The sequence below is a fragment of the Mus musculus genome, chromosome 2 (genome assembly GCF_000001635.26).
Source record: "Mus musculus strain C57BL/6J chromosome 2, GRCm38.p6 C57BL/6J".
NCBI lineage: Eukaryota > Metazoa > Chordata > Mammalia > Rodentia > Muridae > Mus > Mus musculus.
In genome coordinates this window covers 176,235,860-176,263,854 of record NC_000068.7, presented here as the reverse complement: position 1 = coordinate 176,263,854, position 27,995 = coordinate 176,235,860, and the positions used below count along the sequence as shown (strand labels likewise).

The window sequence follows — 27,995 nt, the reverse complement described above, 5'->3', positions numbered from 1 at the left end:
TTCTTCTATATTTTGTTTGAAATTGTAATCATATTACTCTTCAATTACATAAAATTTCTCAAAACTGTGTCAAACTTTATGGCTGTGTATTAATACTTTTCTGCTGCTGTGATAAAATGCAATGTCTAATGCAACTTATAAAATAATTTAATTTGCCTTATAGCTTTAGTGGGGTACGGGGTCACATGTGATGTGGTAACACAAGTGTTTCAAATAACCTTCTGATGTGGTGATTCTTTATGTTGCCTGGTGTGGATGTCAGTCATTAGGCAAGGCTACGTTTTACCTCTTGATTTTCATGTGTCAGCCAATTGAATACAAGTTATTGCATAGAAGATGCACCCCAATGTGTCCTGTTTTGTCAACACATTTTAACAATATTAATGTTAAAATGCTTAATAGAATAGCATATAACAATCATGAAATACTTCATATGTATCCAAAACAGTATTTTCATTTATCTATTAGAGATGTCATTAAATTGGATAATCAGGAACAAACTGTATCTCACAGTCTATCTTGATTGTTATAAATATACCCATATCTTTTGACATTCCATTCTTCTTTATGTTCCCATTAGTTACTATTTGGCACTTCCTCTTGAAGCATGCCTTGAATGGGAATTACATAAAATTGCTAAATAATGTAACATCAATGAGTTGTAGTTTTAATAAGAATTTCTGGTGTGTCTGTGTGTGTTTTGGTGTGTATTTTTAAGCCAAGAAAGATATGTAGAGACTTAGTGACAAATTAGTAGGGTCTACTTGGCCTTCTTCATAGAGTGATCAAGGTTAGGTTGCCAGCATTGCATACTGTAGACCTTTCCTACTGTACCATTTCATAGATGTGCAAATAAAATTAGCTGAAATATTATGCTAGGCTAGAAAAATATTGACTTCTTTCCAGATAGTAAAACAGGATGTTTTTTTGCGTTTTGGTTTTTTTTTTTTTTTTTTTTTTTTTTTTTGGTTTGTTTGTTTGTTTTTGCTATTGCCGTTTTCATAAGAATAAGCTGCAGAGTTAGGAGAACAGATTCTACAAGCAAGCAAGAGACTCATGGACTGTCTCTGTTCCTGTTGTTGGAGAACCTTCCTAAATAACAGGCTCCAAGCTACATCTATGCTACACATGTTTGTGAGTATCCCTTCTCCACCCTGACAATTCTACTCTCTGCCAGGCTATTCATTTCCTTTCGCAGTAAGGCTAGACAAGGCAACCCAGCTAGTACAATATATGCCAAATAAAGGCAACAGCTTTTGGGATAACCGCTGTTCCAGTTGTTCCGTACCCACATAAAGACCAAGCTGCAAGTTTGGCATATATGAGCAGAGAGAATTAGGTCCAGCATGTGTATTTTCTTTGGATGCTAGTTCAGACTCTGGAAGCACCAGGGGTTAAGGTAGTTGATACTATTGGTTTTTCTGTGGAGTTCCTATGCATTATGGAGAACACAATTCTTTTGCCTATTTTTGCATAAGAGTACTCAAGCTCCATCTAGTATTTAGATGTGAGTTTCTGCATCTGTCTGAGTCAGCTGCTAGGTAGAGCCTCTAAGTGGGCATTATGCTTCTGTCTCAAAGCACAAGAGTATCATTAATAATGTTAGAGATTGGTACTTGCCCATTGGATGAGTCTCAAACTCAGCCATTAACTGGTTTGCCATTTCCCCAGGTTCTGTCCAATCCTTGTGCCTGGATTTCCTGTACAGAGGATAAATTGTGTGTTGAAAGTTTAGTTGGTAGGGTGGTGTCTCTGCCATTCCACTGGGGTGCCTGTCTGGATATAGGTGGCCACTTCAGATTATATATCCCCAATGAAGTGAGTCACAGATATGATCACTCAGATTGATTCTTGGGTGTGTCTGTTACCCCAGGTCTCTTATTCCTTCTGGAGATGCCCCCTACCTCCTCACCTCTTTCATAATCTAATGTGTTGGGGTCCCTCAGTAGGGTTGCAGCAATCAGGACACAGGGGAAGCAGAGAAATGGTGCACCTCTTTATATATTGTTGAATTCTCTAATATCATTTATTGACAAGCAGAATATTTATTTCTCACAGCTTCTAATTCACAATTATTCAACCAGTTATTCAACCAGTAGTTTATCTAGAAACAAGTTGACCTAAACCAACTTGCAGACTGAGATATTTGTCTGGGGTCACACTCTTCTAAGTGATGCTTGGGGTCAACTCAAGTCTTCATGCTTACAATGTATCTTATGATTTTACTGTTGCAAATGGACACCATGATCAAGGAAAATCTTATAAAGGACATCAATGAATTGGAGTTGACTTAAAGATTCAGAGTTTGAGTCCATTATCTTCAAAAGAGGAACGTGGCAGCATCCAGGCTGGTATGGTACCAGAGGAGATGAGAGTTCTACATCTTCATCTGCATGCTGATAGTGGAATACTGGCTTCCAGGCAGCGAGGATGGTGATCTTACTGCCCATACCTATAGTGATACAACTATTCCAATAAGGCAACCTGTACTTCAACAGGGCCATACTTTCTAATAATTCTACACCCTGGATGAGCATTTTCAAACCATCACACAAAGTATGTTCTTTGCCATCTGAGCTATTTACAGCCTGGTCCACTTGCATCTCCATGGGCAAAACATCATTCTACACATCTTTCTCAAAGAGACAGGTCCAGGGACTCACCCAAAGCTGTGTGCGCTTCGGGGCTGTGTGCCCTCTCTGTGTGGAGCAAAGTCTGGTCTCCTCAATCAGCATGATTCTATTTGTGATTTAGAGGCTATCTATGTTTTACCATCTTACCACATTCAAGTACCCAGTTCAGTAGTGTTAAGAAAATGATGTACAAACCCCACAGGCCATCTACAGAGCATCATTGATATTTCAAACTCATCCTTTGTGTTTATGGAAACATTAAATTTTCATTACTCACCCAATTTTTTGTCTCCTATTCTTGACTCCAAATCTGTATATTTGCTAGCTCTAAGGATCAAGAACTGTTTGTTGTTCATTTAGTGGCTGGCTCATTTCACTTAGCATAAGGACCTCATGGGGTTTTGAATGAGAATCCTTGCAATACACTTATATGTTTGAATACTTGGTCCCTAGATGGTGGGAAATTTAGGAAGGATTGGGGATGTGGCCCTGTTAGAGGAGGTATGTCAGTGGTGGCAGGCAGACTTTGAGGATTTCCTAAACCCAGCCAATCTGAGTGTTTTTTTTCTACCTTGTCCTTCTTTTCTACTCTGATACTAGATCAGGATGTAATGTCTACCTACTAAGGCAACTCCATGCAACCTACTGATTGCCACATTTTCTGCCATTATGATTCTTTGGTTTTGTTTTGTTAAAAACAACAACAACAACAACTTCCCAGACATTCAGTTTTACCAATGAAGACTGAGGAGGCTGATGAAGTTGTGAATGCCTTCAAGACCAGAGGCAGAGAAAGAACCCAGCTTAACTTCCTCAATTGACTTTCCAGAGGGAAGGGCCCTTTCCCCTCCTACTAGCTGTTCTAAATACTCTTCAACTAATGGCCTTCATTTCCACATCCAGTGTTCATTGCCTCTTGACCCATCTAGCAGGTCCAGTTATTTGAGGGTCTCGAGGGGACCTCCTCCTAAGAACCAAATGGGGGTTAGAGAGGGACGAGGGCCTTGTGCGAATAACGGCATGGAAATGTTCTGGAATGCATCAAAGCCCCAAATGTATTAGTCAGGCCCCAGGTTTAAATGCACAAGCAAAAGGGGAAGTACAGATACTTATCAGTGGGAGGGGTATGGCAATACAAGCAAAAGGAGAAGTACTTATGGGAGGGGGGGCAATAGAAATTCTTTCTTTTGGCAGCTACACGGGGAAGCAGGAACTTGGTGGTATCAGGGTGGGGTCAGGGCATCGGAGATGACTTAGGGCTGGTACATCCCGTGGTGGTTCTCGGAATCCATGTGTCGGTGGCCCGCTTGACCCCTTTTTTCTTCTCGGTAGGAGAGGCCGAATTTAGAGATCAAGAGTTGTCTTAATAGCTCCCAACATCTCCCCCATTTTAATATTTTTATGAAGGCATATTGTATAATAAATTTGTAGCCATGTTTTTAACGATCACCTAAACTTCTGTTTGCTCACCCGGTGAATTTCTAAAACCATGAAGGACACAAGGAAAAGTCATCTATGAGGCTTGAATTAATGTTCCCAGTCTGTTGGGTATAACTTGGACCAGCCAAGGGATTTAGGAATGAAGCAAGCTCTGTGGGTAGAGGTAGAGGTCTGATACCCAGTGTGCAATGTTAGAGGTCATGTACAGGATTGACTCTTAGGCCCACAGATTTCTACCCAGAGTAACCCTGACCTGCTCCCATGCCGTTTTTCCTGGGAGAAGGACCCTAGGGCACTCAACCTTCATACATACGACTTCAAGTTCCATTTTTTTGATGTGTCTAGCCTGGGATGACTGTTTAGTTTCCAATGTGGCGAGAATGTATATTACCATGTCGGAAGCACAGACTATGGCAATCTATAAATGATTCGTGGCATGAGACTGATGGCCGAATTTAGGGGAAGGGGAATGATCTTACTTAAGCATTTTATGGAAATTGAGTCTCTCTCCCCGAGATGAGGGTGATGAAGCGGCATCCACGTCTGCCTCTTCTCTAGTAACCTGCTTGTTATCACCAATGTCCAGCCGATGGTAATGAACTGAAACAAATGCACTTGAAAGAGATGAATCAATTTGAGATTTAACAAATCGGGTCAATTTTTGAAATGCCCAAGGACCAAAGGAAATCAATAATAGGAGTCCCAATAGGGGCCCCAAAAGGGAGAACAACAAGGTCGAAAGCCAGGGGGAGGTTGAAAACAAATTTTGATACCATGACTCTTGTTGTTCTCTCTCTCTTTTTCTTTTTTCTAAACTGGCAGTAACCTTGGCAATGCTATCTTTAACTAATCCAGTTTTATCAACATATACACAGCATTCTTCTTTAAGTGCAGCGCATAAGCCTCCTTGTTGTAGAAAGAGCAAATCTAATCCCCTTCTATTTTGAAGGGCAACTTCTGAAAGGGAGACCAAGGAATCAGTAAGATCACCTAGGCCCTTTTTTATATTTTCTATATCTTGGTTAATAGCCTCATTGAGCAGATGGTAATTGCACGCATTCTGTTGAGATGACACAAGGGCTGCGATTCCGGTCACGGTCCCAGCAGCACCCAGGCCAAGAAGGACCGCAAGGCTCACCGCCGAGATAGGCTCTCTTTTGTGGTGGGATAGCAAGGAGGCCCCTTGGTCCCAAAACGTTAATAAGTCATCTGTCTTATGAATACTAAAATTTGGAAAAAGCTGAACCAAGACACAATAATCTCTATTATTTATAAAATCTTGTATAATAATGTACCATGTAAGGCCTGTGGAACATGCCAAAAAAGGTATCATTTGGGGCAAGAAGATAAGAATACCTATTTTTATTTCCTCTAAACATGTTATTGCAAATTTCTAGCAAGGGCCACAGCGGAAGCATGTCTGGGCCCAACACACAACCTCCTTTCCCAGAGAGTTTTGTCAGGGTAAGCTGAACTGACTCAAAGGGAAGCTGCCTAGCATCTGAAAGCAGGGTAAAATTTCCAAATAAGGCTATGCCCTCATAAAAGGATGGGGAAGCAGAAAAGCACATCCAACAATCTTCAAATTCTGACGTATTATCTCTTTGTGTTTTATCTAACAAGGCTAAAGCAGAAGCATTCAATATAGACCACAATAAATCAGTGGAAGAAGGGGGGCCCCCCCCGCAGGGATAGTGGGCTGAAATAGGGTTGTAGTATGCCCTAGGGCAGGAAAAGGAGGGCTGGTACCTGGAAGTCGGGGATTGTTTGGGGAATTAGGGTGATGTAATTGGGGGTTAGGTCCTATAGATGCTTTATGTTTGTTGGGGATTTCTTTTTGTAGTTGAATCTTGAATGTCAATCCCCAATCTGTGCCCTCTTTATATATGCGCAACCCCCAAGAGAATTCTCTCTTGGTCCAGTCAGCAGTCCTTGCGGCTGTTGTAAAGCCAATTTGTAATGGGTTGCACCACCCTTGTCTCGAAGAATTGGGGGAAAAATAGCTATTAAGAGGTTGTTTTCTAGGGGAGGTGACTTTGGAGTTGGGGTGAAGTCGTTTAACTGTGATATAATCCCAAGAGGAGGATGGAGTCCAATAGGTATCTCCAGTGGTTTCACAGCCCCACGAGGCGCAGTAAAAATCATTTTCATAGCCACATTTATAATTTAGAGATCTATCTCGATGAGTTCCTGGACAGACATATATACCTCCAGTGTGTAAGGCCAGGGCAGTACGACGTATATCACTGCTGCAACCTGGATCAGTCTTTTTATCACCTGTGTTAACTGCTGTTAATTGAGGCATATAATAATCAGGGGTGCCCCAGGCGGCATCTGCACCCAATGCGAGGACACAGATGTCTACTTCTAACTCGGGCCAATGGGGCTTGGCACCAATCTTGGAGCTGGAGTTAACTCTGTCTCCAGCCTGATTTTGAATAATCCAGGTATAGTTAAAAACCTGATAGGTCTGGGCTTGCCTGGCTGTCGCCGTCATGACCAGCATCATCAATGTTGTGAGAGATCTGTCCATGGTGATCCTACAAGAGAAAACATGAAACATCTTCTCAGGCGCCACCCTGGGTTGTATTAAATGGCTTAATTAGTCTTTCAGGGAGCCATCTGGCTCGCCCTTCCTTGGAATTATAGATGCAGGCTGAGCCTTTTGCCCAGATGATGATGGGGTCTGGCCCATTCCAAATCCCTGTGAGGGGATCTTCCCACAGTGCTTGAGCATACCCTAAACTGGTCTTAGGATGCCAAAGTCAGTCAGCTGCTGAGCAACCACTTATGTCTAGAGTTAAAAAGTTAAGCACAAAAAGCGCATGAGACAGTAGCTGTTTTGAATTTCCCTTAAGGGTGTAGATAGTCTCTTGGGCCCCGAGCTTAGTCAGGGTATTCTTTAAGGTCTGATGGGCCCTTTCGACAATTCCCTGCCCCTGATGGGTTATAGGGAATTCCAGTCATGTGCTTGATCTGTAATTGTGCACAAAACTGTTTAAACTTAAGACTGCTATATCCAGGGCCGTTGTCTGTTTTGATAATTTTGGGCTGTCCCATGACAGAAAAGGCATACAATGAATGATTTATATAACATCTTTGGTAGCTTCTCCAGTGTGGGCGGAAGCACACAAAAACCCACTGAAGGTATCAACGGACACATGTACAAACATAAGCTTCCCAAAAGATGGGATGTGAGTTACATCCATTTGCCAGAGTTCTCCGGGGACAAGGCCCCATGGGTTAACTCCTAAATGTGGTTCTGGCAACAGGGTAAGACAATTTTTACACTGTTTAACGATTTGTCTGGCTTGTTCCCTGGTTATGTTGAATCGTAGTCTGAGTGTCTGTGCATTGAGATGATGTAAAGTATGGGTTCTCTGAGTCTGTGACAGTGGGTCAGGCTCGATAGTAAGGCATGTAAGCCAAGTGGCCTGATCAGCAAGATCATTTCACCGGGACAGGGGTCTGGGAAGTCCCGTGTGGGCTCGAATATGCCCCACAAAAAATGGGTAGGCTCTACTTCTTATGAGCATTTGTATTTTAAGAAACATCTGAAAAGTGGCAGTGGTGGGTTGAATACTAGGGACCACCTCTAAAGCTCTCAAAGCTCTTACCACATAATGGCTATCTGAATACAAGTTAAAGGGAGATGAGACCGATTCAAACACTTGTAAAGCTCCTTGGAGCTCTACCAGCTGGGCCGAGGTGTGGGTGGTCTCAATGATTTGGCGTTGTCCTTCGACAATGATAGCAGCCCTTCCATTATTGGACCCATCAATGAACACAGTTAAGGCTTTGGATATAGGCTGCAGCTGGGTAACCTTGGGGAAGACAAAAGGGGTAGTTTGCAAAAACTGAACCAACCTATTGGCTGGTAAATGTGTATCAAAGGTTCCCTGAAAGGAGGATAATAATATAGTCCACTCATCAAATTGTGACTGTAACCAAGAAAGCTGTTCAGATGAATAAGGAAAAATAACAGTATCAGGAGCTTTTCCAAAATGGCGGGTAGCCATCTTGATTCCTAGGATAATTACCTGACATATAAGAGAAGGATAAACAGGGAGAACCTTTGTAGGTGTGGCTGGTAAATGGATCCAGAAAAGGGAATTATCATCTTGCCATAATAGGCCAGTGGGTGCAAAGGGTGTGGAAAAGACTATTAAGGACAGGGGTTGAAGGGGGTTATAATAGCCCATGGTTTGTTGATTAATGGCTGACTCTACCTTATGGAGAGCCTCTAGGGCAGCAGGAGATAACTTTCTCGGGGAGTTTGGGTCTGAATCTCCCTGGAGTGTATCAAAAAGGGGCTTTAGATATCCAGTAGTTAATTTTAAATAGGGACGTAACCAATTTATATCTCCTAGCAACTTTTGGAAATCATTTAGGGTCCTCAGCTGTGAGGTGCAGATGGTTAATTTCTGGGAATGTACTCTAATGGGTTCTAACTGAAAGCCTAGAAACATGAAAGGGTACTGAACTTGAACTTTATCAGGAGCTATTACAAATCCCCATCTTTGGAGGGCCCTAACTACGGCCTGGGCAACCACAAGGGTGGAGGATAATTCTTTTGTGGCAACGAGCAGGTCATCCATATAGTGTACTATATAGGCATCAGAGAATTCTTGTCTTAAAGGGTTAATAATCTGTGCCACATATTTCTGACATAAGGTAGGGCTATTAGCCATTCCCTGGGGTAAAACCCGCCATTAAAAGTGGGGATTTGGTCCCACGTGATTTACAATGGGAATGGAAAAGGCAAAACGGACACAATCTTGGGGATGAAGTGGGATAGAAAAGAAACAACCTTTAATATCTATGACAATTTTAGAATAACCTCTGGGAATTGCGATAGGAGATGGTAAGCCTGGTTGAAGTGCCCCCATCGGCATCATGGTCTTATTTACAGCTCGGAGGTCTTGTAACAGCCTCCAGGCTCCACTTTTCTTTTTTATGACAAATATCGGTGTGTTCCACGGGGAGGTAGAAGGCTCAAGATGTGACAGTCTCAATTGTTCCTGCACAAACTGTAAGGCTGCCTGAAATTTCTCTTGAGGCATAGACCACTGATCAATCCAGACAGGATCATTGGATTTCCAAGATATTTTAACTGCCTGGAATGCAGGAGGAGCAGTGGTCTCTAAAAAAAAAGGTCTGCCCCTAAACCTTTTTTATCATTTTTGGGTGTGGGCATAATGGGAGAAATCCTTCCATGTTCATCTTTCCCTAGACCCTTCCCTGGGAGGTACCCTGTTTTTAGCATCAATTTGGTGACAGTCTCCTTGGGGCTAAACATTATCATCCCCATTTGGGAGAGTATGTCTCTTCCCCATAGATTCACAGGAAGGCCTTTTACCACAAAGGGTCGAACAGTTCCAGTATTGTTTTCTTTGTCTGACCATGTTAGTAGTTTGGAGCTTAGTAAAGTGTCCTGTGTTTGGCCTATGCCTTTTAAATGAGTGGCAGTGGGCTGTAAGGGCCAGGCTGTAGGCCAATGTGTTAAGGAAATTACTGTCGCATCTGCCCCGGTATCTAGGAGCCCTTGAAACTGTTTGCCCTCTAGAAACAAAGTCAGCATGGGCAGTGAATCGGTTATTTTCTGTGCCCAGTAGACTTTTGAGGATCCTGGGGTGGATGGTCCTCGCTCTTCTTTCATATAAGGGAAATGGCCAAATAGTGGGAGTGGTAGGGCTTGGGCTATGCGCTCTCCAGCCCTAAGGGTAAGAGGTCCCTGCGTGGTGACTAAGATTTTTATCTCCCCATGGTAGTCACCGTTAGGCCTTGTAAAATTCTGGACACTCGGCTGATGATGAGAAAAAACATCTTTTGGGGAGGGGGCCCAAATTCACCTGTTTCGATGACCACTGTTCCCTCTTCAGGAGTTATAATCCTGGTGGTGGAGGAACACAGGTCCAATGCTGCATTTCCTGTCGTGGCCCTGCACAATCTCCCGTGGGGGCTAGGGGGTTGTTTGCAGTTGTTATTAGGGGAGACGGACCCCGCAGGGGGGCCCTTTGGCCGTTTCCCTGGACCGCAGATAGTGGATGGCCATTGATATCAGTCTTAGATCGGCAATCTCGTGCCCAATGATGTCCTCTCTTGCACTTATGGCAAAGACCGGGGGAGAGTTTTTGTTGGGTAACAGGCATGGTTGAGACTAGGGTGGTCTGTCCTTGAGTAGGGCATTCTCTAGCAAAATGTCCAGGTTGGTGGCATCTATAGCAAGTTTTCTGTCCTTTACTTAGTTGTAGACCAGCACCAATGGCCAGGTTAATAGACTTAGAAACTTGTTGAGAAAACACATTTACCTCATTACAAAGCTTAATCATACCATTTATATCTAAACTCTTGGTTTTACCTCTCAGGGCAGCCCTACATGACGAATTGGCATTTTCAAAAGCAAGTTGTCGGACTAACAGACCCTCACTTTCCTCAGGTCCCAAAATTCTCTCAGCTGCTTCCTGCAATCTGGCAATGAACTGTGCATAGGACTCTTGGGGCCCTTGTATAATCTTGGTTAGGGGCATAGTTAGCGCCCCTGCAGCAGACACAGTGTGCCAAGATCCCAGGGCCACCTGTGCTGTCTGGGCAAGGACACCAGGGGAGAACCCTAATTGTTTTATGTCTGCAGCAAAATTGCCTTTACCGCAGATTTTATCAGCAGTCCAGGAGGCTGTCTTACTAGTAGGATTCTTTCTATTATTTGCAGCCAAATTTTCTCCTCTGTCTACAAACTCTGACTTCCAAGTTAAATATTGGCCTCTAGTGAGGACAGACTGAACAACTTTATTCCATTCGTTGGGTATCTAATAGCCTTCTCCTGCTAAACCTTCTAATATAGATACTGTGAACGGGGCATTAACCCCATAATTTTTGACTGCTGAATGAAGATCTTTTACATGTCTCGGTTTTAGCCTTTTGTAGACTGGTTGGCTGTTGGTGTCCAACCCTTCATCGGGGGACATGCCACCCTCATCAGAATCAGAGTTTGCTTGATCCTCCTCATCATCACTCTCTGGTTCCCCCTGATCTTTATCGGAAGAGCCAGTGGGGGGATCTTCATGACCTGGAGCAGCCTGATGGGCTCGAGCTCGGGTGAGGACAGGGAAGGTCAATTTTTTATTCCCATGTTTTTGAGAGGGACCTCTGCGGCCAGTTTGAGGATTTTTTGAGATGGGACCTTGAAGGTTCCCCATGAGGGCTCTTTGTAGACTCTGGGTCTCTAGTCTTGTAGCTCCTTTTGAAGCCCTAGGACATCTTTAAGATTGGTGATCTGAGTCTGAAGTTCATTTTTAGTTCAAAGTAATTGCCGAACAGACGGATAAGCCAGCGATATGGGATGGGCGGTAGGGGAAATGGGGGGCAAATAAGGAGTGGGGTGGTAATTGAAGGGCTCCATGGTTAAGATAGGCACCGGGCCCGGGATCATAGTGATCTTGTTCATATTCAAAGGCTTCCTCATCCAATTCTGCCTCTGAGGCAGGATCGAGGGGTTTATCTGACAACTCCTTATACAAAACGGGGTAAATTCTTTTTAGTCTAACAGAGGGTTGAGCAGTAGCCCCTTTTCTAGAATCTAATGTAATTTGGGGAGAAAGAGGGGAAGGCAGGGAGTCCTTAGAGGCCGGGGCATCGATATTCGATGATGGCCGAGACTGATAATTCGCTGATGGCTCAGCTTCGCTTTTGCGAGATGGCGATTGGGAGTTTTCTAAAAAAATCTTCAGTGAGGGCTAAGAGGCGAGCGCCTTCTCCGCCCTTTTCTGCCTGCTCAAGGAGGTCTCTGATGATTCCCCAATAACTAAAAAAGGACTCAGGGACATCATCTTCTTGTTTTATTAAACTATTGATTTCTTTGCCTACTTTATTCCAGGTTATAGGGTGTATTTCAGAACCATTTAATATCAGCCTTGGACATCTCTCGTCCACAAAAAAAAAAAAACTTTATTAAATCCTTTTTTTAAACTCTTATCCCTCTCTCCTTAAGAGAACCCTTCATCTCTTGAATAAAAACTGCCTCTTTGGACAGAACCTTCCCCATGGTTAATGGGACAACAACTGAATGCCTAGGCTTACCTCTCAGACGTCAGTCCTCGACACTCGAGTGAAGTATTGGCGGACTGTCCCACTGTTTCTCTGTCTGCGCGTTACCTCTTTAATCCGTTGTCTGAAGGGTGGTCATACCTCGTGTCCCATGTCGGGCGCCACTTAACCCGTCCAGCAGGTCCAGTTATTTGAGGGTCTCGAGGGGACCTCCTCCTAAGAACCAAATGGTGGGTAGAGAGGGACGAGGGGCCTTGTGTGAATAACGACACGGAAACATTCTGGAATGCATCAAAGCCCCAAATGTATTAGTCAGGCCCCAGGTTTAAATACACAAGCAAAAGGGGAAGTACAGATACTTATCAGTAGGAGGGGTATGCCAATACAAGCAAAAGGAGAAGTACTTATGGGAGGGGGGCAATAGAAATTCTTTCTTTTGGCAGCTACACGGGGAAGCAGGATCTTGGTGGTAACAGGGTGTGGTCAGGACATCGGTGATGACTTAGGGCTGGAACATCCCGTGGTTGTTCTCGGAATCCATGTGTCGGTGGCCCGCTTGACCCCTTTTTTTTCTCCGGGGGAGAGGCCCAATTTAGAGATCAAGAGTTGTCTTAATAGCTCCCAACAGCCTCTCAACTGGCAACTTGCTCGCCTATTAACCTATGGTCAACTTTATTTACTCCTGTTTACAGAAAGCTCTTACTTAGTATTAAAGTTGTATGCTAGAGCTGAGCCACAGCACAACAAGGAACAAGTTTTTTTCACAATCTTGAGGTTCACCATGTGATTGAATATCCTCCAACCATGGCCACAAACTCTTATTGCATTTACCTTGAAAGTGTAAGTTCCCAATAAACTTTTCTTTATGTTGCTTTTGTTTGGTGTTTTTTCACAGCAATAAAAAATATGGAGAGACTTCAAGAGTTCATCTACTTTATGGCCAGTGACATGACTGATATTATGTTGTTTGCATAGATCATGCTTTGCTTAGTTCTTCACCTCTCTAAAGGAACTCTGTCTGCTTCTACTTCTAGGTCTTGAGAATACAGTTGTGATGAGCCTGGGTGTGGAAAGCTATATGACACTTGGTTTTCAGTTCTTTTAAGCAGAACTGTGGGCTACCATGTTAATTCAGTTGTTAGTGGCCCTTTGGAAGTCACCATACCATTTTCTATAGATATCGTATCCTCTCATGATCCCCCAACAATGCACACGGGCTCCAGTTTCTCCATAGACCAGAACACTTGTTGTCATTTGTTTGTATTCACTACCATTAAAAAAGATGAGGGTATGATGTATCCTTTTAATTGTCAACTTGGCACAACCTAGATCCACCTGGGAGGAAAGTCTCAAGGAGTCCTCATCTGAATTAGGTTAGCCTCTGACTATAGTTGTGTGATACTGTCACAATTATGTTAACTAAGAAGAGACTCACCACCCTGAGTCACTCCATCCTTTAGGCAGGGATTCAGGTTCTTTAAGAATGAAGAAAGTGAATTGTGCACTAGCACACATGCTCTGAGCACTCTGCCCTTGACTTTGGATATGTGTGAACTCTTGTCTCAGGCTCTTGATACCATCACATCATCCAATAATGGCCCATACACAGAAACTGTGAGCTAACATCACTTTTACTTTCCCAAGTTGCTTTTATTAGGATATTTTATTTTGACTATCGTGAAGAGGCTTATCCTAAAATTTAAGCATTTACTTTCTGTTTTGAGGATTTTTAAAAATGAAGCTTAAATATATATGGCATGAAAGGTGCTGTCCAAAGAATGCCATGTGCACACATCTCCTCACTGGGATAGTTCTTTTGAGGACAACCTCCCTCATTCTCGGCCTCTTTCAACACTCTTCATTTCTCCAGTGAGGAAACTGCAGATTCCTACTCTATTGACCCTGGCGTGGCTCAAAGCAGTGTTGATGAGCAGGCATTACCTCCAATCTGAAACTAATTCAGAAGGAGGTTATGGGACTCAGGGGTCTCAATGGAGTTGTATAAGGAAGAACTGATTGCTGAGGGAGAGAAAACTCTGGCAGAGCAGCCTGCAATCAGTGTAGCAAACTCCAGGGATTAAGCTTCCCCAAGGCATCACTTATGTTGGGTGGCTTTGTTAGTGATACAGTTAGCTGACTATGTCAACCATGTTCCTACAAGAACAATAAAAATATTCCTTCCCTTCCTGGGCAAGAGACACAGTTCTGTGTGTGTTTGGGTGTTTTGACAGAAGCTTCCAAAAAAAATGAAGAGCCACCCAAAATGGAATGCCTCCAACTGGTGGCCCAGCTTAAGGAGAAAGTGAGAGGGAAACCTTTCATCTTCATCTATTTGGACCACAGATGGAATACGACAGGCTACTTTCAACTTCCAACCCTGCCTCCCTCTCCCCATCTGCATCCCAATCCCACATGTCTCCCACTCATCCCCAAATGCCTCCTAGCCCTCCCCATCCTATCTCCCACTTTCCACCCTGCCTTTCTCACCATGATAGACTCCAACAAAACAAGATAAAACTTTCCTTTCCCTATTTCTAAGATATTTTTTTTGGATATTTATTCAAAGCAACAAGAAATATCACTGATGCACCAAGTAATGTTTGTATGAAGCCATCTCCTATCTCTCAACATCCTCTATCTGGGAGGAACAGAAGTTCCTTCACATCTCCCTGGGAAACAGAATCACAAATGCCCCACTAGTCAATTGTTTGTATCATCATCCAGGATGAGCGCCTGACCTAAAGCCAATTTCTTAGTTGACAAGTGAGAAGATCCCGGGATATCCTATGAACTGTCACTGCCATGGAGCCAGGATCCCACCTCAGTGTTGGGACATCAGAGCTGGTGCTAAGTGGGCAGACTACAAGGAAATGTCTATAAAAGATGAAAAATGGCTTCAAAGAGGACAAGGGCAAAAGTGACACTGTTTGTACAAAGAAAAACAAGGCAGGGGCTTCTCCAATTACCCCCTCCAACACTCCCCGAGTAACCATGGTTCAGGAAGGTTGTTGTTGCCCTCTTGTGGGGACTTTAGGTATTGCTCAATATTTTGGGGGTGTGTTGAACAGGTAGTGCCAGAAAACAACAGGAGTGAAATAAAACTATTTGAAAGGTTTCTTTGCTTTCATAAACTTCATTTCAGTGCACCTTATTAATAAAAATTTACCTGTGATTATATTTGAATAAAATACCACTGTGTTCTGGGATACTACAGGGTCATCATCTTACCTGATATCAAATTATATGACAAGGCTGTAGTAATAGAAATCAGCATGGTACTAATACATAACCAGACACAGTCTGAAGCACTGGAATAGAAGATCCACATATAAGTGCATGAAGTCACATTATCTATGACAAAGACACACACAATTTTACACATGAACCCCTACTTACATGCTCTCAAACACACCACACATACACATGTACCACCACATGCTGAAACACACACACACACACACACACACACACATGCCTGTACTCCAGCCACATGGTCACAGCCACACAGGCACACATACACCCACATAAACATGCTCACACACAAAGGCACACCATATACCTGATCCCTGATTATAAACATGTAGACACAAAGGCACACCATATACCTGATCCCTGCTTACAAACATGTAGACACAAAGGCACACCATATACCTGATCCCTGCTTATAAACATGTAGAACACCACACACAAACGCACACAAACACTCATGAAACCCCCACTCGCCACATGCTCACACAAACACATGCACCCTCCGAATGCCCTCACACACAGACATGCACATATGCACTGCTCCATATGCTCATACACACATGCACACATGTAACCCAAACACATGTACACACACAGGTGATGACACACATAAATGCAAACATACAGCCCCACATGCACGTGCATGTGCAATCCCTCCACACACACATACACATGCCCTCCCGCCCATATGCTCATAGATACACATAAACACACACATCTCCATACACATACTAACACACACACATACACGTACCCCCACACTAATACACATGCCTACATGCTCCCCTGAAGCCGACAATCAATATTTAGGAAAATAAAGCCACATCTTCTCGTCCTGCACAGAACTTAATCCCAGTTGGATCAAAAACATCAACACAGGACCCCACACTCCAAAACTGCACCAGAACCAGCAAGGAATCTGCGTCCACATAGAAGTATGGGAGTGGGATTTCTAAACAGGACCCTGGTGGTGCAGAGGATGAAAGCAATTACTTTCAAAGGGAACCACATGTGGCTAGAACTTCTGTAGAGTGACCTGTCAGGTGAGTGAAGAGGAGAGGCCCACAAAACAGGAGAGGTATCTCTGCCAGATGTTCATCTGGAAGATCAGTGGATAGAATATACAAAGAACTTAAAGGAAGTCTAACCATTAAAAACTTAGAAACATAAAGGAAAAAAAAAAAAACAGGCATTGGGAAGCTAAGGAAAGCCAGGCAGTGGTGGCTCACAACTTTAATCTCAGCACTTGGAAGGCAGAGGCAGGCACATTTCTGAGTTAGAGGCCAGCCTTGACTACAGAGTGAGTTCCAGGACAACCAGGGCTACACAGAGAAACCTTGTCTCAAAAAACAAAGAGAGGGAGAGAGAGAGAGAGAGAGAGAGAGAGAGAGAGAGAGAGAGAGAGAGAGAGAGAGAGAGAGAGAGAGGCTAAATAGATGGCTTAAAGAATACTTTTGCAGAGAACCTGGATTCAATTCTCAGTGCCAACACAGTGGCACAGAACTGTCTAAAACCCCAGTGCAAATGATTCACTGCCCACTACTGACCTATGAGGGAAACAGGCATGCATGCAGTACACATACAAGCAGGCAAAACACTCAAACACATAGAATAATAAAATGATTTTTAATTAGAAAAAGAAAGGCTGAACTGGGGAAAGGAAGGGGAGAATGGGGTAAATCAAAGGGTGGGTTTCACTTTTTCATTCCCGACTTCTACTTGTTAGTAGTTTTAATCTTAGAACTAGACACTATCTTCTGTCTGACACACTTGATCCTTTAGGGCATGGTACTGTTGTCTTAAAACTAAAAGCTGCACTGCACTAATTCTTGTTCTAATAAAGGCGATAACACACATGGACCTATAATTAAAAGCAGAAGCAAAATCTAAAGGGTCCCATAAGGGTAGAAAGTAGGGTGGTCAAGAGTACAAGATAAGGTTTTCTGCATGGTGGCGTCTAATGTAGACCAAATCTCTAACTTGGAACTTTTGTGGGGCTTGCAAGTCTCCTTCTCTTGAGTAGGCCTTCTGGAGCTGCTTCTTTGCTCCCATTCTAAAACACTTGAGCTCCTTGAGCCTAGAGAACAAAGGCTGGGAAAGCAGCATGTCAGCACTATGTACAGAAGCTATTTCTACAAGTGGAGCCCCTCCCCACCCCCCGTAGAGTGATTTATAGGGGGTTGAAAGATCCTGACAGAATGTAAAAGGCCACAGAAGCCCTGAAATTGGCAAAGTAGATTTCACTGTTAGTATAACTAGCTTCACTGATTTAGAAAAATAGAGGAGCACAATGCTCTGGCTGCTCCTCGAACCTGTGTGTCTGTCAATGTTCTGACAAGGTGTGCCCCCATTGCTGTACCTCACTGCCAAGTGTCTGTGGTATTGTTTGCTATATTGGTTGCTGGGAAAGAGTCAGAAAATCTCCCCAGCAACCACAGTAGGGGCCAATCTTGAGTTGTTGCACCTTCATTAGACTTCTTCCATGTTTCCCTCCCATACCCATTTCAAGAGGAATCAATCATTTTAGAATAGACATTGTTTAGATCTGAAAATCCCCTACTTCCCCCTTCTCCTTTCCCCCCTAAGGGCCTATAAAAACTGAAACCCCTTTTACCTCAGGGTCGACTCCTCTAACCCTGCGTGGGATAGGAGTAATCCCCATAGCTCTGGCTTTCCCCAAATAAAGCCTCGTGTGGTTTGCATCAAGCTTGGTCTCTCATGAGTTCTTGGGGGGTCTGCTACTATCCTGACGCCTGAGTGAGGGGATACTCTCAGAGTCTTTCAGGGTCAGTCCAAACTGTCCAGGAGTGTTTCTAACCCTGAAGAGCACAAAGGCTAGGAGAGCTATCTAATCATTAGTGCTAGTCTCTGCTGTCAATTTGTTAAGGGTCTCTTTAATGGTTCTATTTATCCTCTCTACCTGTCCTCAGCTTTGGGGCATGTATGCACCTCCTTGTCTTTTTTGATAACTTTAGATTGGAAGTTGATTTTATTTGATATTAGAATGGCTGCTCCAGCTTGTTTATTCAGACCATTTACTTGGAAAATTGTTTTCCAGCCTTTTACCCTGAGGTAGTGTCTGTCTTTTTCCCTGAGATGGGTTTCCTGTTAGCAGCAAAAGGTTGGGTCCTGTTTATGTAGCCAGTCTGTTAGTCTATATCTTTTTATTAGGGAATTGAGCCATTGATATTAAGACATAATAAGGAAAAGTATTTGTTGCTTCCTGTTATTTTTGTGGTTAGAGTTCAGATTCTGTTCTTGTGGCTGTCTTCCTTTAGGTTTGTTGAAGGCTTACTTTCTTGCTTTTTCTAGGGCTTAGTTTCTGTCCTTGTGTTGGTGTTTTCCCATTATTATCCTCTGAAGGGCTGGGTTCATGGAAAGGTATTATGTGAATTTGGTTTTGTCATGGACTACTTAGTTTTCTCCATCTATGGTAATGGAGAGTTTTGCTGGGTATAGTAGCCTGGGCTGGCATTTGAGTTCTCTTAGGGTCTGTATAACATCTGTCCAGGATCTTCTGGCTTTCAAAGTCTCTGGTGAGAAGTCTGATGTAATTCTAATAGGCCTGGCTCTATATGTTACTTGACCTTTTTCCCTTACTGCTTTCAATATTCTATCTTTATTTAGTGCATTTGTTGTTCTGATTATTATGTGTCGGGAGGAATTTCTTTTCTGGTCCAGTCTATTTGGATTTCTGTAGTTTCTTTGTATGTTCATGGCCATCTCTTTCTTTGGTTAGGGAAGTTTTCTTCTATAATTTTGTTGAAGATATTTACTGGTCCTTTGATTTGAAATTTTCCATTGTCATCTATCTATAATTTGTAGGTTTGGTCTTCTCCTTGCATGCTGGATTTGGGTTTTGGGTTAGGATCTCCTTGCATTTTCTTTGATTGTTGTAATCCACTAAAATAATTTCTCCGTTCAAGAGGGAAAAATATTAGTGTACAGTCACAATCAAAAGCAAAAATTAAACTCCAACTGTCCAATGTCTGGGATCAAACTCACGATCTTTTGGGCTCCTCCAAGGGCTTGGGTCACTTCTCCAGCCCTGTCCTTTGTAGCACACAGCTCATCCTCTAGGCTCCAGATGCCTGTACTTTACTGTTGCTGCTGTTCTTGGTCAATCATGGACCTATCAACTCCAAAACACTGCATGATCTCTTCAATATTGAGACATCAATTTCACCTGAGTTTGCACCTTCACCAATGGCCTTCCATGGCCTCTCACAGGGCAGGGCATCAGCTGCTCTGCATTATCCCTTCAGGCCTTCAAAACCAGTACCATGTGGGTAACTCTAACACATTACCAAGTCCAGGCACAGCACAAGGTACAACCTTGACTATCTCTAGAACACTGCCTCTGTGCTCTCAGAAAACACTTCCCAGATGATGCCACCTCAATGATGCTGGTTTCTTCTTAATCACTGCTAATTTCTTAGCTCCAGCTAACCAGCATCAATAGTCCCAGTAATGCAAAGTTTTCACTCTAAAAGTTCTGGTATCTTGTTCATCACAGCTGATTCTTCAGCCCTAGCTACACAGAACCACAGAATCTTCACAATCCAAAATAGCAATGGACCTCAAAAGAGTCTTTAATTTTTCCTGTGAAATTTCAAAAGCAAGGCCTTCATCTTCTCCACTGTTCTCAACATTATCTTCCAAGCTCCTACACAACATCCCACAGAGTTCTTAACACAGAATGGATCTTCTGGCCCAAAGTTCAAAAGTCCTTCCACAGTCCTCCCAAAACATGTTCAGGTTGTCACAGGAATACCCCACTCCTCATAACAATATGTCTTAGTCAGGGTTTCTATTCCTGCATAAACATCATGACGAAGAAGCAGTTGGGGAGGAAAGAGTTTAATCCAGCTCACACTTTCCACATTGATATTTATCACCACAAGGTGTCAGGACTGTAACTCAAGCAAGACAATAAGGAATCATGCCTTGTATCCCCTTGATCTCCTTTGTATGATTATTTTCATGATGATGAAGAATTAGAAATGTTTAAAGGCTTCCCCATATTGAATGCATTCATGGGTTTCTCTTTCATAATGATGAAGATTTAAGAAATCTAAAAAAGGCTTCACCATATTATATTCCTAAATTTCTTTGCAGTATGGATTGTTTGATTGTGAAGACTCTAGAAATATTCAAAAATCTTCACCATATTAAATACACTCAGCATTTTGTCTACATTATGTTTCTTTAGTGTCTTTGAATATGACTGATAAGTGAAAGCAATACCACATGGCTTGCAAACATAGGGTTTCTCACCTCTATGTCTTCTTTTATGTATTTGAAGATTTTAATGTACAAGGCTTTTTTCATTTGTTAACTTTCATAGGGTTTCTCTCAACTGTGACTCCTTTTATTTACTTAGGGACTACTGTGACTTATAAAATGTTTACAACACTGCTTATATTAATAGGGTTTCTATCCAGTGTGTATACTTTTGTTTTGGGAGGTGACTCTTTTGTACAATTGCTTTCCCTAAATAGTGTTATTCAGAGGATTTCTCTCCATCTCATGTTCTTTATGGATTTCAAGATGATTGTGCTGTAGAAGTGCTTTAAAACATTGCCAATATTCATGGGATTTCTCTCCTGTACTTATCCCTTTATATATTTGGAGGCCACTGCTTTGTGAAAAAGGTGTAAAAGCACCATTGCTAACATTCAAAAATCTCTCTCCTATATGTGTTCTTTCATGATTTTGTTGATGACTGCTTTTTGAAAAAGTTTAACCACATTGGTTAATATCAAAGCATTTCTCTCAACTATATGTGCTTTTATGTGTGTAAAGACTATTGGTTTTCAAAAAAGCTTTACCACATTGGTTACATTTCAAAGGTTCCTCTGGTTCATTTATGTACTTGGAGATCAATGCTTTCTGCAAAGGCTTTATAACATTAGATGCCTTCATAGATGTCTTTCCTTTATGGTCTTTTCTCTTTAAAGGTCACTCCTTCCTGCAAAGGCTTTACCACACTAGTTACATTCATTGGGTCTCTCTCCTATATGTGTCTGCTTATGTATTCGGAGATGACTGCTTTCTGAAAAGGCTTTACCACATTGTTTACATTCATAGGGTTTCTCTCCTGTATGTGTTCGTTTATGTTTTTGGAGGTCACCACTTCTTGCAAAGGCTTTTCCACATTGGTTACATTCATAGGGTTTCTCTCCTATATGTGTTCGCTTATGTATTCTGAGATTACTGTTTTGTCTTCTGGCTGAGGATGAAGGTCTGAAGAAACCCTGTCCAAGAAGCTTGGTTGCTTCTGTTGCCCACTTACTCTCCTGCATAAACTGGTCTCAGAAATCCCAAGATTCTGGATGTACTAGGGCCTGCCTTTGTCCCTTGACCCTGTTGCCACTAGCAAAAGACCCTCTGGTATTTTTGGAAGTGATGTTGAAATCCACTCACCAGAGATCTCAAGGACCCGGGTGTACTAGTGGGCCTGCAGCATGGAGAGTCCACTGAGGACCTTTGGGCCCTCTGCCGAGATCATGCCAAATGAGGCATGGGGGAGGGGTGAGGGAGGCACTGACCAGCAGTTAAACCCAGCTGCTGGTCAGGCTGCTGTCTTTTGTCCCTGTTCCTGCTATCACAAGACCCTCTAGATTTTTTGGAACTTATGTTGTGCTCCACTCACTAGTGAACTCAAGGACCTGGGTGTGCTAGTATGCCAGCCATGTGGAGAGTCCTCTGGAAACATTAGGGCTCTCAGCAGAGATCGCCTCAAACACTCGTAAACAATCACTACCTGCTCATTTATCCTTTAAAGAAATTAAACAAATCTCATCGGTTTCTCTCTATTCTTTTTTTCCGATTATAGCTCTGGGCAGCCTCTACCATCTACCTCTTTCTCTGCTTTCTGGCCAGCCTGTCTCTTTGTACTGCACCTCCAAGCTCAAACTATCAGAGACAAACAGAAATCTTTAAGAAGAGTTCGTGGTAAATCCAGACTAACAAGGATGTCTGGATCAGCTTGGGGGATTTTGCTGAGACCCAGCTCATTCCAGGAACCCAAGAATTAAGCATACCAATTCAGCTCAACTTTTGTTTTAGTTGTGAACCTGCCCAGCTTGGTGAGGAATCAGATGGCTCAGCAAAACCAGTGACTCTGCTAAGAATCCAATTTGCCTCATCTCTTAATTTCACATCATAGCAGTTGTTTTTCATTTGAGAATGTCAAATTAGTTTTTAATACTGCATTCCACCTATAGGTGTGATGCCTTCTTTAGACTCAGCTGGTTACTCTGCTCTACTATAGGATGACACCTGTGCAAGTTCCTAGCTCAGCTTGCAAGTGCTTTGGAGTCTGAAATGAAAGACAAACAGCTATATTTAATATGCCAAATCAGTTCATTGGCTGGGACACTCCCAAACATACACATTGCTATTGGCTCCCCTGTGATACACCTAATTTCCTAGATCTAGAGCCCATCTTTGCTACCCCAGAATCAATCAGAGGAGGGAACACTGGGGTTATTCTTCCCCATCTATTATGTGGCTGGTGTTCTGTCTTTCCCTGCTCTCAAGCTGTCATCCAATTCCTTTACTGGTATGGAGATCCTGTTTGTTCCCCTTGCCATGAATCCAAAAGTCCTGCCTTTGTCTCCTGCCTAGCCATTGGCTACTGGCACTTCTGTTTCCCATTTACAATCAGCTTGGGGCAGGGAATCTCAGTGCCCCAATACGGGATTATCATGCAATTTGGGGACAATTTAACAGGAGTAGCATGAGAACCAATACACAATTGGGATTAAGCAGAAAAACCAAACCAAACCAAACACCAGGCCCTAGGTATTGCCTTTTTGTTATTACCCTGCATTTACTCATATGCTGAAACTAAGTTCAAGTTTCCAGGCATGGGGTCTTCTGGAGATCCAACCTCACTTTACTCATATTTTCTTCTTGAAAACATAATGAATGTCTCTAACAATGCTTTCTGCTTTTCGTTGTGCTCCTCAAAATATAAGACCTGCACTTTACCACCAAAGAACAAGTACATATGATTGGATAAACTATAACACCCATATTCTATAACAGTTGACACTGTAAACTACATAAGCCCCTATCCCTAAATCCTGATTGGTGTGAAAATGAAGCTATAATTTGAAAGGAATGTTTCTGTCTATCCCACCTTTTTTTTAAAATAATTTTATTTCTTCATTTCTTTATTGTCTAGTCTCTTTTTTTACAATCCACACCTTATACCCCTTGTATTATTCAGGGTTTCTATTCGTGCACAAACAACATGACCAAGAAGCAAGTTGGGGAGGAAAGGGTTTGTTCAGTTTATACTTTCATACTGCTTGCTGTTCATCACCAAGGAAGTCAGGACTGGAACTCAAGCAGGTCAAGAAGCAGGAGCTGATGCAGAGGCCATGGAGGGATCTTTCTTTACTGGTTTGCTTCACCTGGCTTTCTCAGACTGCTCTCTTATAGAACCCAAGACTACCAGCCCAGAGAGATGGTCCCACCCACAAGGGGCCTTTCCACTTGATCACAAATTGAGAAAATGTCTTACAGATGGATCTCATGGAGACATTTCCCCCAATGAAGCTCCTTTCTCTGTGATAACTCCAGCTTGTGTCAAGTTGACAGAAAACTAGCCAGTACAATTGACCCCTTGTCAACTTGACACACAAGCACATCACAATTAAGCCTTAACCCTTAGTTTCTTATTCATCCCTAAGTTCTAAGAAACTTTGAAAGTCCCACAGTCTTTACATAGTAAAAGTTCAATCCTTTTAAAATATCCAATATCCTTTAAAATCCAAAGCCTTTTACAACTAAAAGTCTCTTAACTGTGGAATCCACTAAAATATTTTCTCCCTTCAAGAGGGAAAAATATTAGTGTACAGTCACAATCAAAAGCAAAAATTAAACTCCAACTGTCCAATGTCTGGGTTCAAAATCACCATTTATTGGGCTCCTCCAAGGGCTTGGGTCACTTCTCCAGCCCTGTCCTTTGTAGCACACAGCTTGTCCTCTAGGCTCCAGATGCCTGTACTTTACTGTTGCTGCTGTTCTTGGTCATTCATGGACCTAGCAACTCCAAAACACTGCATGATCTCTTCAGTACTGGGACATCAATTTCACCTGAGTTTGCACCTTCACCAATGGCCTTCCATGGCCTCTCACAGGGCAGGGCATCAGCTGCTCTACATTATCCCTTCAGGCCTTCAAAACCAGTACCATGTGGGTAACTCTAACACATTACCAAGTCCAGGCACAGCACAAGGTACAACCTTGGCTATCTCTAGAACACTGCCTCTGTGCTCTCAGAAAACACTTCCCAGAAGATGCCACCTCAATGATGCTGGTCTCTTCTTAATCACTGCTAATTTCTTAGCTCCAGCTAACCAGCATCAATAGTCCCAGTAATGCAAAGTTTTCACTCTAGAAGTTCTGGTATCTTGTTCATCACAGCTGATTCTTCAGCCCTAGCTACACAGAACCACAGAATCTTCACAATCCAAAACAGCAATGGACCTCAAAAGAGTCTTTAATTTTCCTGTGAAATTTCAAAAGTGAGGCCTTCATCTTCTCCACTGTTCTCAACATTATCTTCCAAGCTCCTACACAACATCCCACAGAGTTCTTAACACAGAATGGATCTTCTAGCCCAAAGTTCCAAAGTCCTTTTAGTCCTCCCAAAACATGGTCAGGTTGTCACTGGAATACCCCAATCCTCATACCAATTTGTCTTAGTCAGGGTTTCTATTCCTGCATAAACATGACGAAGAAGCAGTTGGGGAGGAAAGAGTTTAATCCAGCTCACACTTTCCACACTGATATTCATCACCAAAGGATGTCAGGACTGTAACTCAAGCAAGACAATAAGAATCATGCCTTGTATCCCCTTGATCTCCTTTGTATGATTATTTTCATGATGATGAAGAATTAGAAATGTTTAAAGGCTTCCCCATATTGAATGCATTCATAGGTTTCTTTTTCATAATGATGAAGATTTGGGATCTGAAAAGGTTTCACCATATTATATTTCTAAATTTCTTTGCAGTATGGATTGTTTGATTGTGAAGACTCTAGAAATATTCAAAAATCTTCACCATATTAAATACACTCAACATTTTGTCTACATTATGTTTTCTTTTGTGTCTTTGAATATGACTGACAAATGAAAGCAATACCACATGGCTTGCAAACATAGGGTTTCTCACCTCTATTTCTTCTTTTATGCATTTGAAGATTTTAACTTTCAAGGCTTTGTTCATTTGATAACTTTCATAGGGTTTCTCTCAACTGTGTCTCCTTTTATTTACTTAGGAACTACTGTGACTTAAAAAATATTTACCACACTGCCTATATTCATAGGGTTTCTATCCAGTGTGTATACTTTTGTGTTGGGAGATGACTTTTTTGTACAATTGCTTTCCCTAATTAGTGTTGTTCAGAGGATTTCTCTCCACCTCATGTTCTTTATGGATTTGATGATTGTGCTGTAGAAGTGCTTTAAAACATTGCCAATATTCATAGGGTTTCTCTCTTGTATGTGTTCCTTTATATATTTGGAGGCCACTGCTTCATGAAAAAGGTGTAAAAGCACCATTGCTAACATTCAAAAATCTCTCTCCTATATGTGTTCTTTTATGATTTTGTTGATGACTGCCCTTTGAAAAAAGTTTAACCACATTGGTTAAAATCAAAGCATTTCTCTCAACTATATGTGCTTTTATGTGTGTAAAGACTATTGGATTTCGAAAAAGTTTTACCACATTGGTTTCATTTAAAAGGTTCCTCTCTGGTATGTGTTCATTTATGTACTTGGAGATCAATGCTTGCTGCAAAGGCTTTATAACATTAGATACCTTCATAGAGTTTCTCTCCTGTATGGTCTTTTCTCTTTAAAGGTCATTCCTTCCTGCAAAGGGTTTACCACCTTGGTTACATTCATATAGTGTCTCTCCAGTATGTGATCTTTTATGGCATTGGAGACCCCTGCTTCCTGCAAAGCTAGTTACATTGATAGGGTCTCTCTCCTGTATGTGTTTGCTTATGTAATCGGAGATTACTGCTTTGTGCAAAGGCTTTACCACATTGTTTACATTTATAGGGTTTCTCTCCTGTATGTGTTCGTTTATGTTTTTGGAGGTCACCACTTCTTGTAAAGGCTTTTCCACATTGGTTACATTCATAGGGTTTCTCTCCTGTATGTATTCGCTTATGTATTCGGAGATGACTGCTTTGTGAAAAGGCTTTACCACATTGTTTACATTCATAGGGTTTCTCTCCTGTATGTGTTCGTTTATGTTGTTGGAGGTTATCACTTCTTGCAAAGGCTTTACCACATCGTTTACATTCATAGGGTTTCTCTCCTGTATGTGTTCGCTTATGTATTCGGAGATGACTGCTTCTTGCAAAGGCTTTACCACATCATTTACATTCATAGGGTTTCTCTCCTGTATGTGTTCGCTTATGTATTTGGAGGTCACTCCTTCTTTTAAAAGCTTTACCACATTGGTTACAGTCATAGTGTTTCTCTCCAGTATGTTTAATTTGATGCATTTGACTATGACTCTCATATGCAAAGGCTTTACCACATTGAATAAACTCAGAGGGTTGCTCTGCAGTACAACTTCTTTCATGCCTGCAAATATAATTGGCACACGTGAAATCTTTCTTACATTGAATATATTGATCGGTTTTTTTTATCTGTATGAATTGTTTTAAAATTTGGTTTCATTGAAAAGAGCAATCTAATGTTAACATAATATTACTTTGTTTACATTCAAAGGAGTTCTACTAAATTATTGATTGTTTTACATCTTCGAGGATACATGAAATGGGAACAGTACTGATCATCTGGCTCACAATTATAACATACTTTTTCTATAAAAGATTACTCACATATTTGAAAAAACAGGAAGAACTCATAGTGTTTGCAGAATGTTTGCATTCAAAAATTTTGTTATCATGAGAGTAATACTACATTTGGAATATGAACAAATGCAAAAAAAAAAAAACATTCCTACTGCCTTAATTCTCATTACTATTTTCAGCAGTTTGAGTTGGTAAATGTCCGCAGCAATGTTCGAAAAACAAATTATTTATAAACTTATAGCACATTTAGAATGTCGCTCAAGGTATTTTATACTGCATACCCTCTAATTGTTCTGGAAAAGTGAAAGGTATGTGGCTTCTTTCAATACCCCAATGCTCACAAGGCTTCTATCCTTCCTAACCTTTGATATCCACATCAAAAGAGAATAACAAGTGAATATTCCACATTACTTTCACAGCTGACTTTTTTTTCATCACAGAGATGTGATACAGAGATTAAGGTTTTACCACAAATTCATTCTTGAATCTCATGAAGTGTTCATCTCAATAAATTTAGCAATGTTACTACAAGTATATCATTGAGTTCAGATATACTATGGATTATTTGCTCAATACTAGGTTTTAGACATATACTTGTCACCTAATCACTGTGTGTTCCTTTTGCAATAGCTAAGCGATATGAGACTGAAGACACTCGCACTTGTACAGCATGGCTCTACTAGGCTTGATTTAAACAGTAACATATCTGCTAAGCCATTATTTCTCTGTCTTTGAACTAATGGAATGTCTTGCAAACAATAATTACATACATAC

General features: G+C 41.8%; 1 protein-coding gene across 3 annotated transcripts in view; it reads right to left on the bottom strand.

Moving 5' to 3' along the window:
* Positions 1–1,982: 1,982 nt before the first annotated feature.
* The window catches only part of 2210418O10Rik (RIKEN cDNA 2210418O10 gene), a 35,308-nt gene continuing 9,295 nt past the window's right edge, over positions 1,983–27,995 (bottom strand). For 2 of the 3 annotated variants that reach the window (NM_001305137.1, NM_001305136.1), the window contains one exon: positions 23,519–26,988. In NM_001305137.1, the coding sequence (NP_001292066.1) occupies positions 26,775–26,988 (214 nt within the window). In that variant the 3' untranslated portion in view covers positions 23,519–26,774. Of the gene's footprint in view, positions 6,614–12,152; positions 12,336–23,518; positions 26,989–27,995 lie in introns of those variants that run through there. The other variant, NR_130971.1, reaches the window with a different exon arrangement.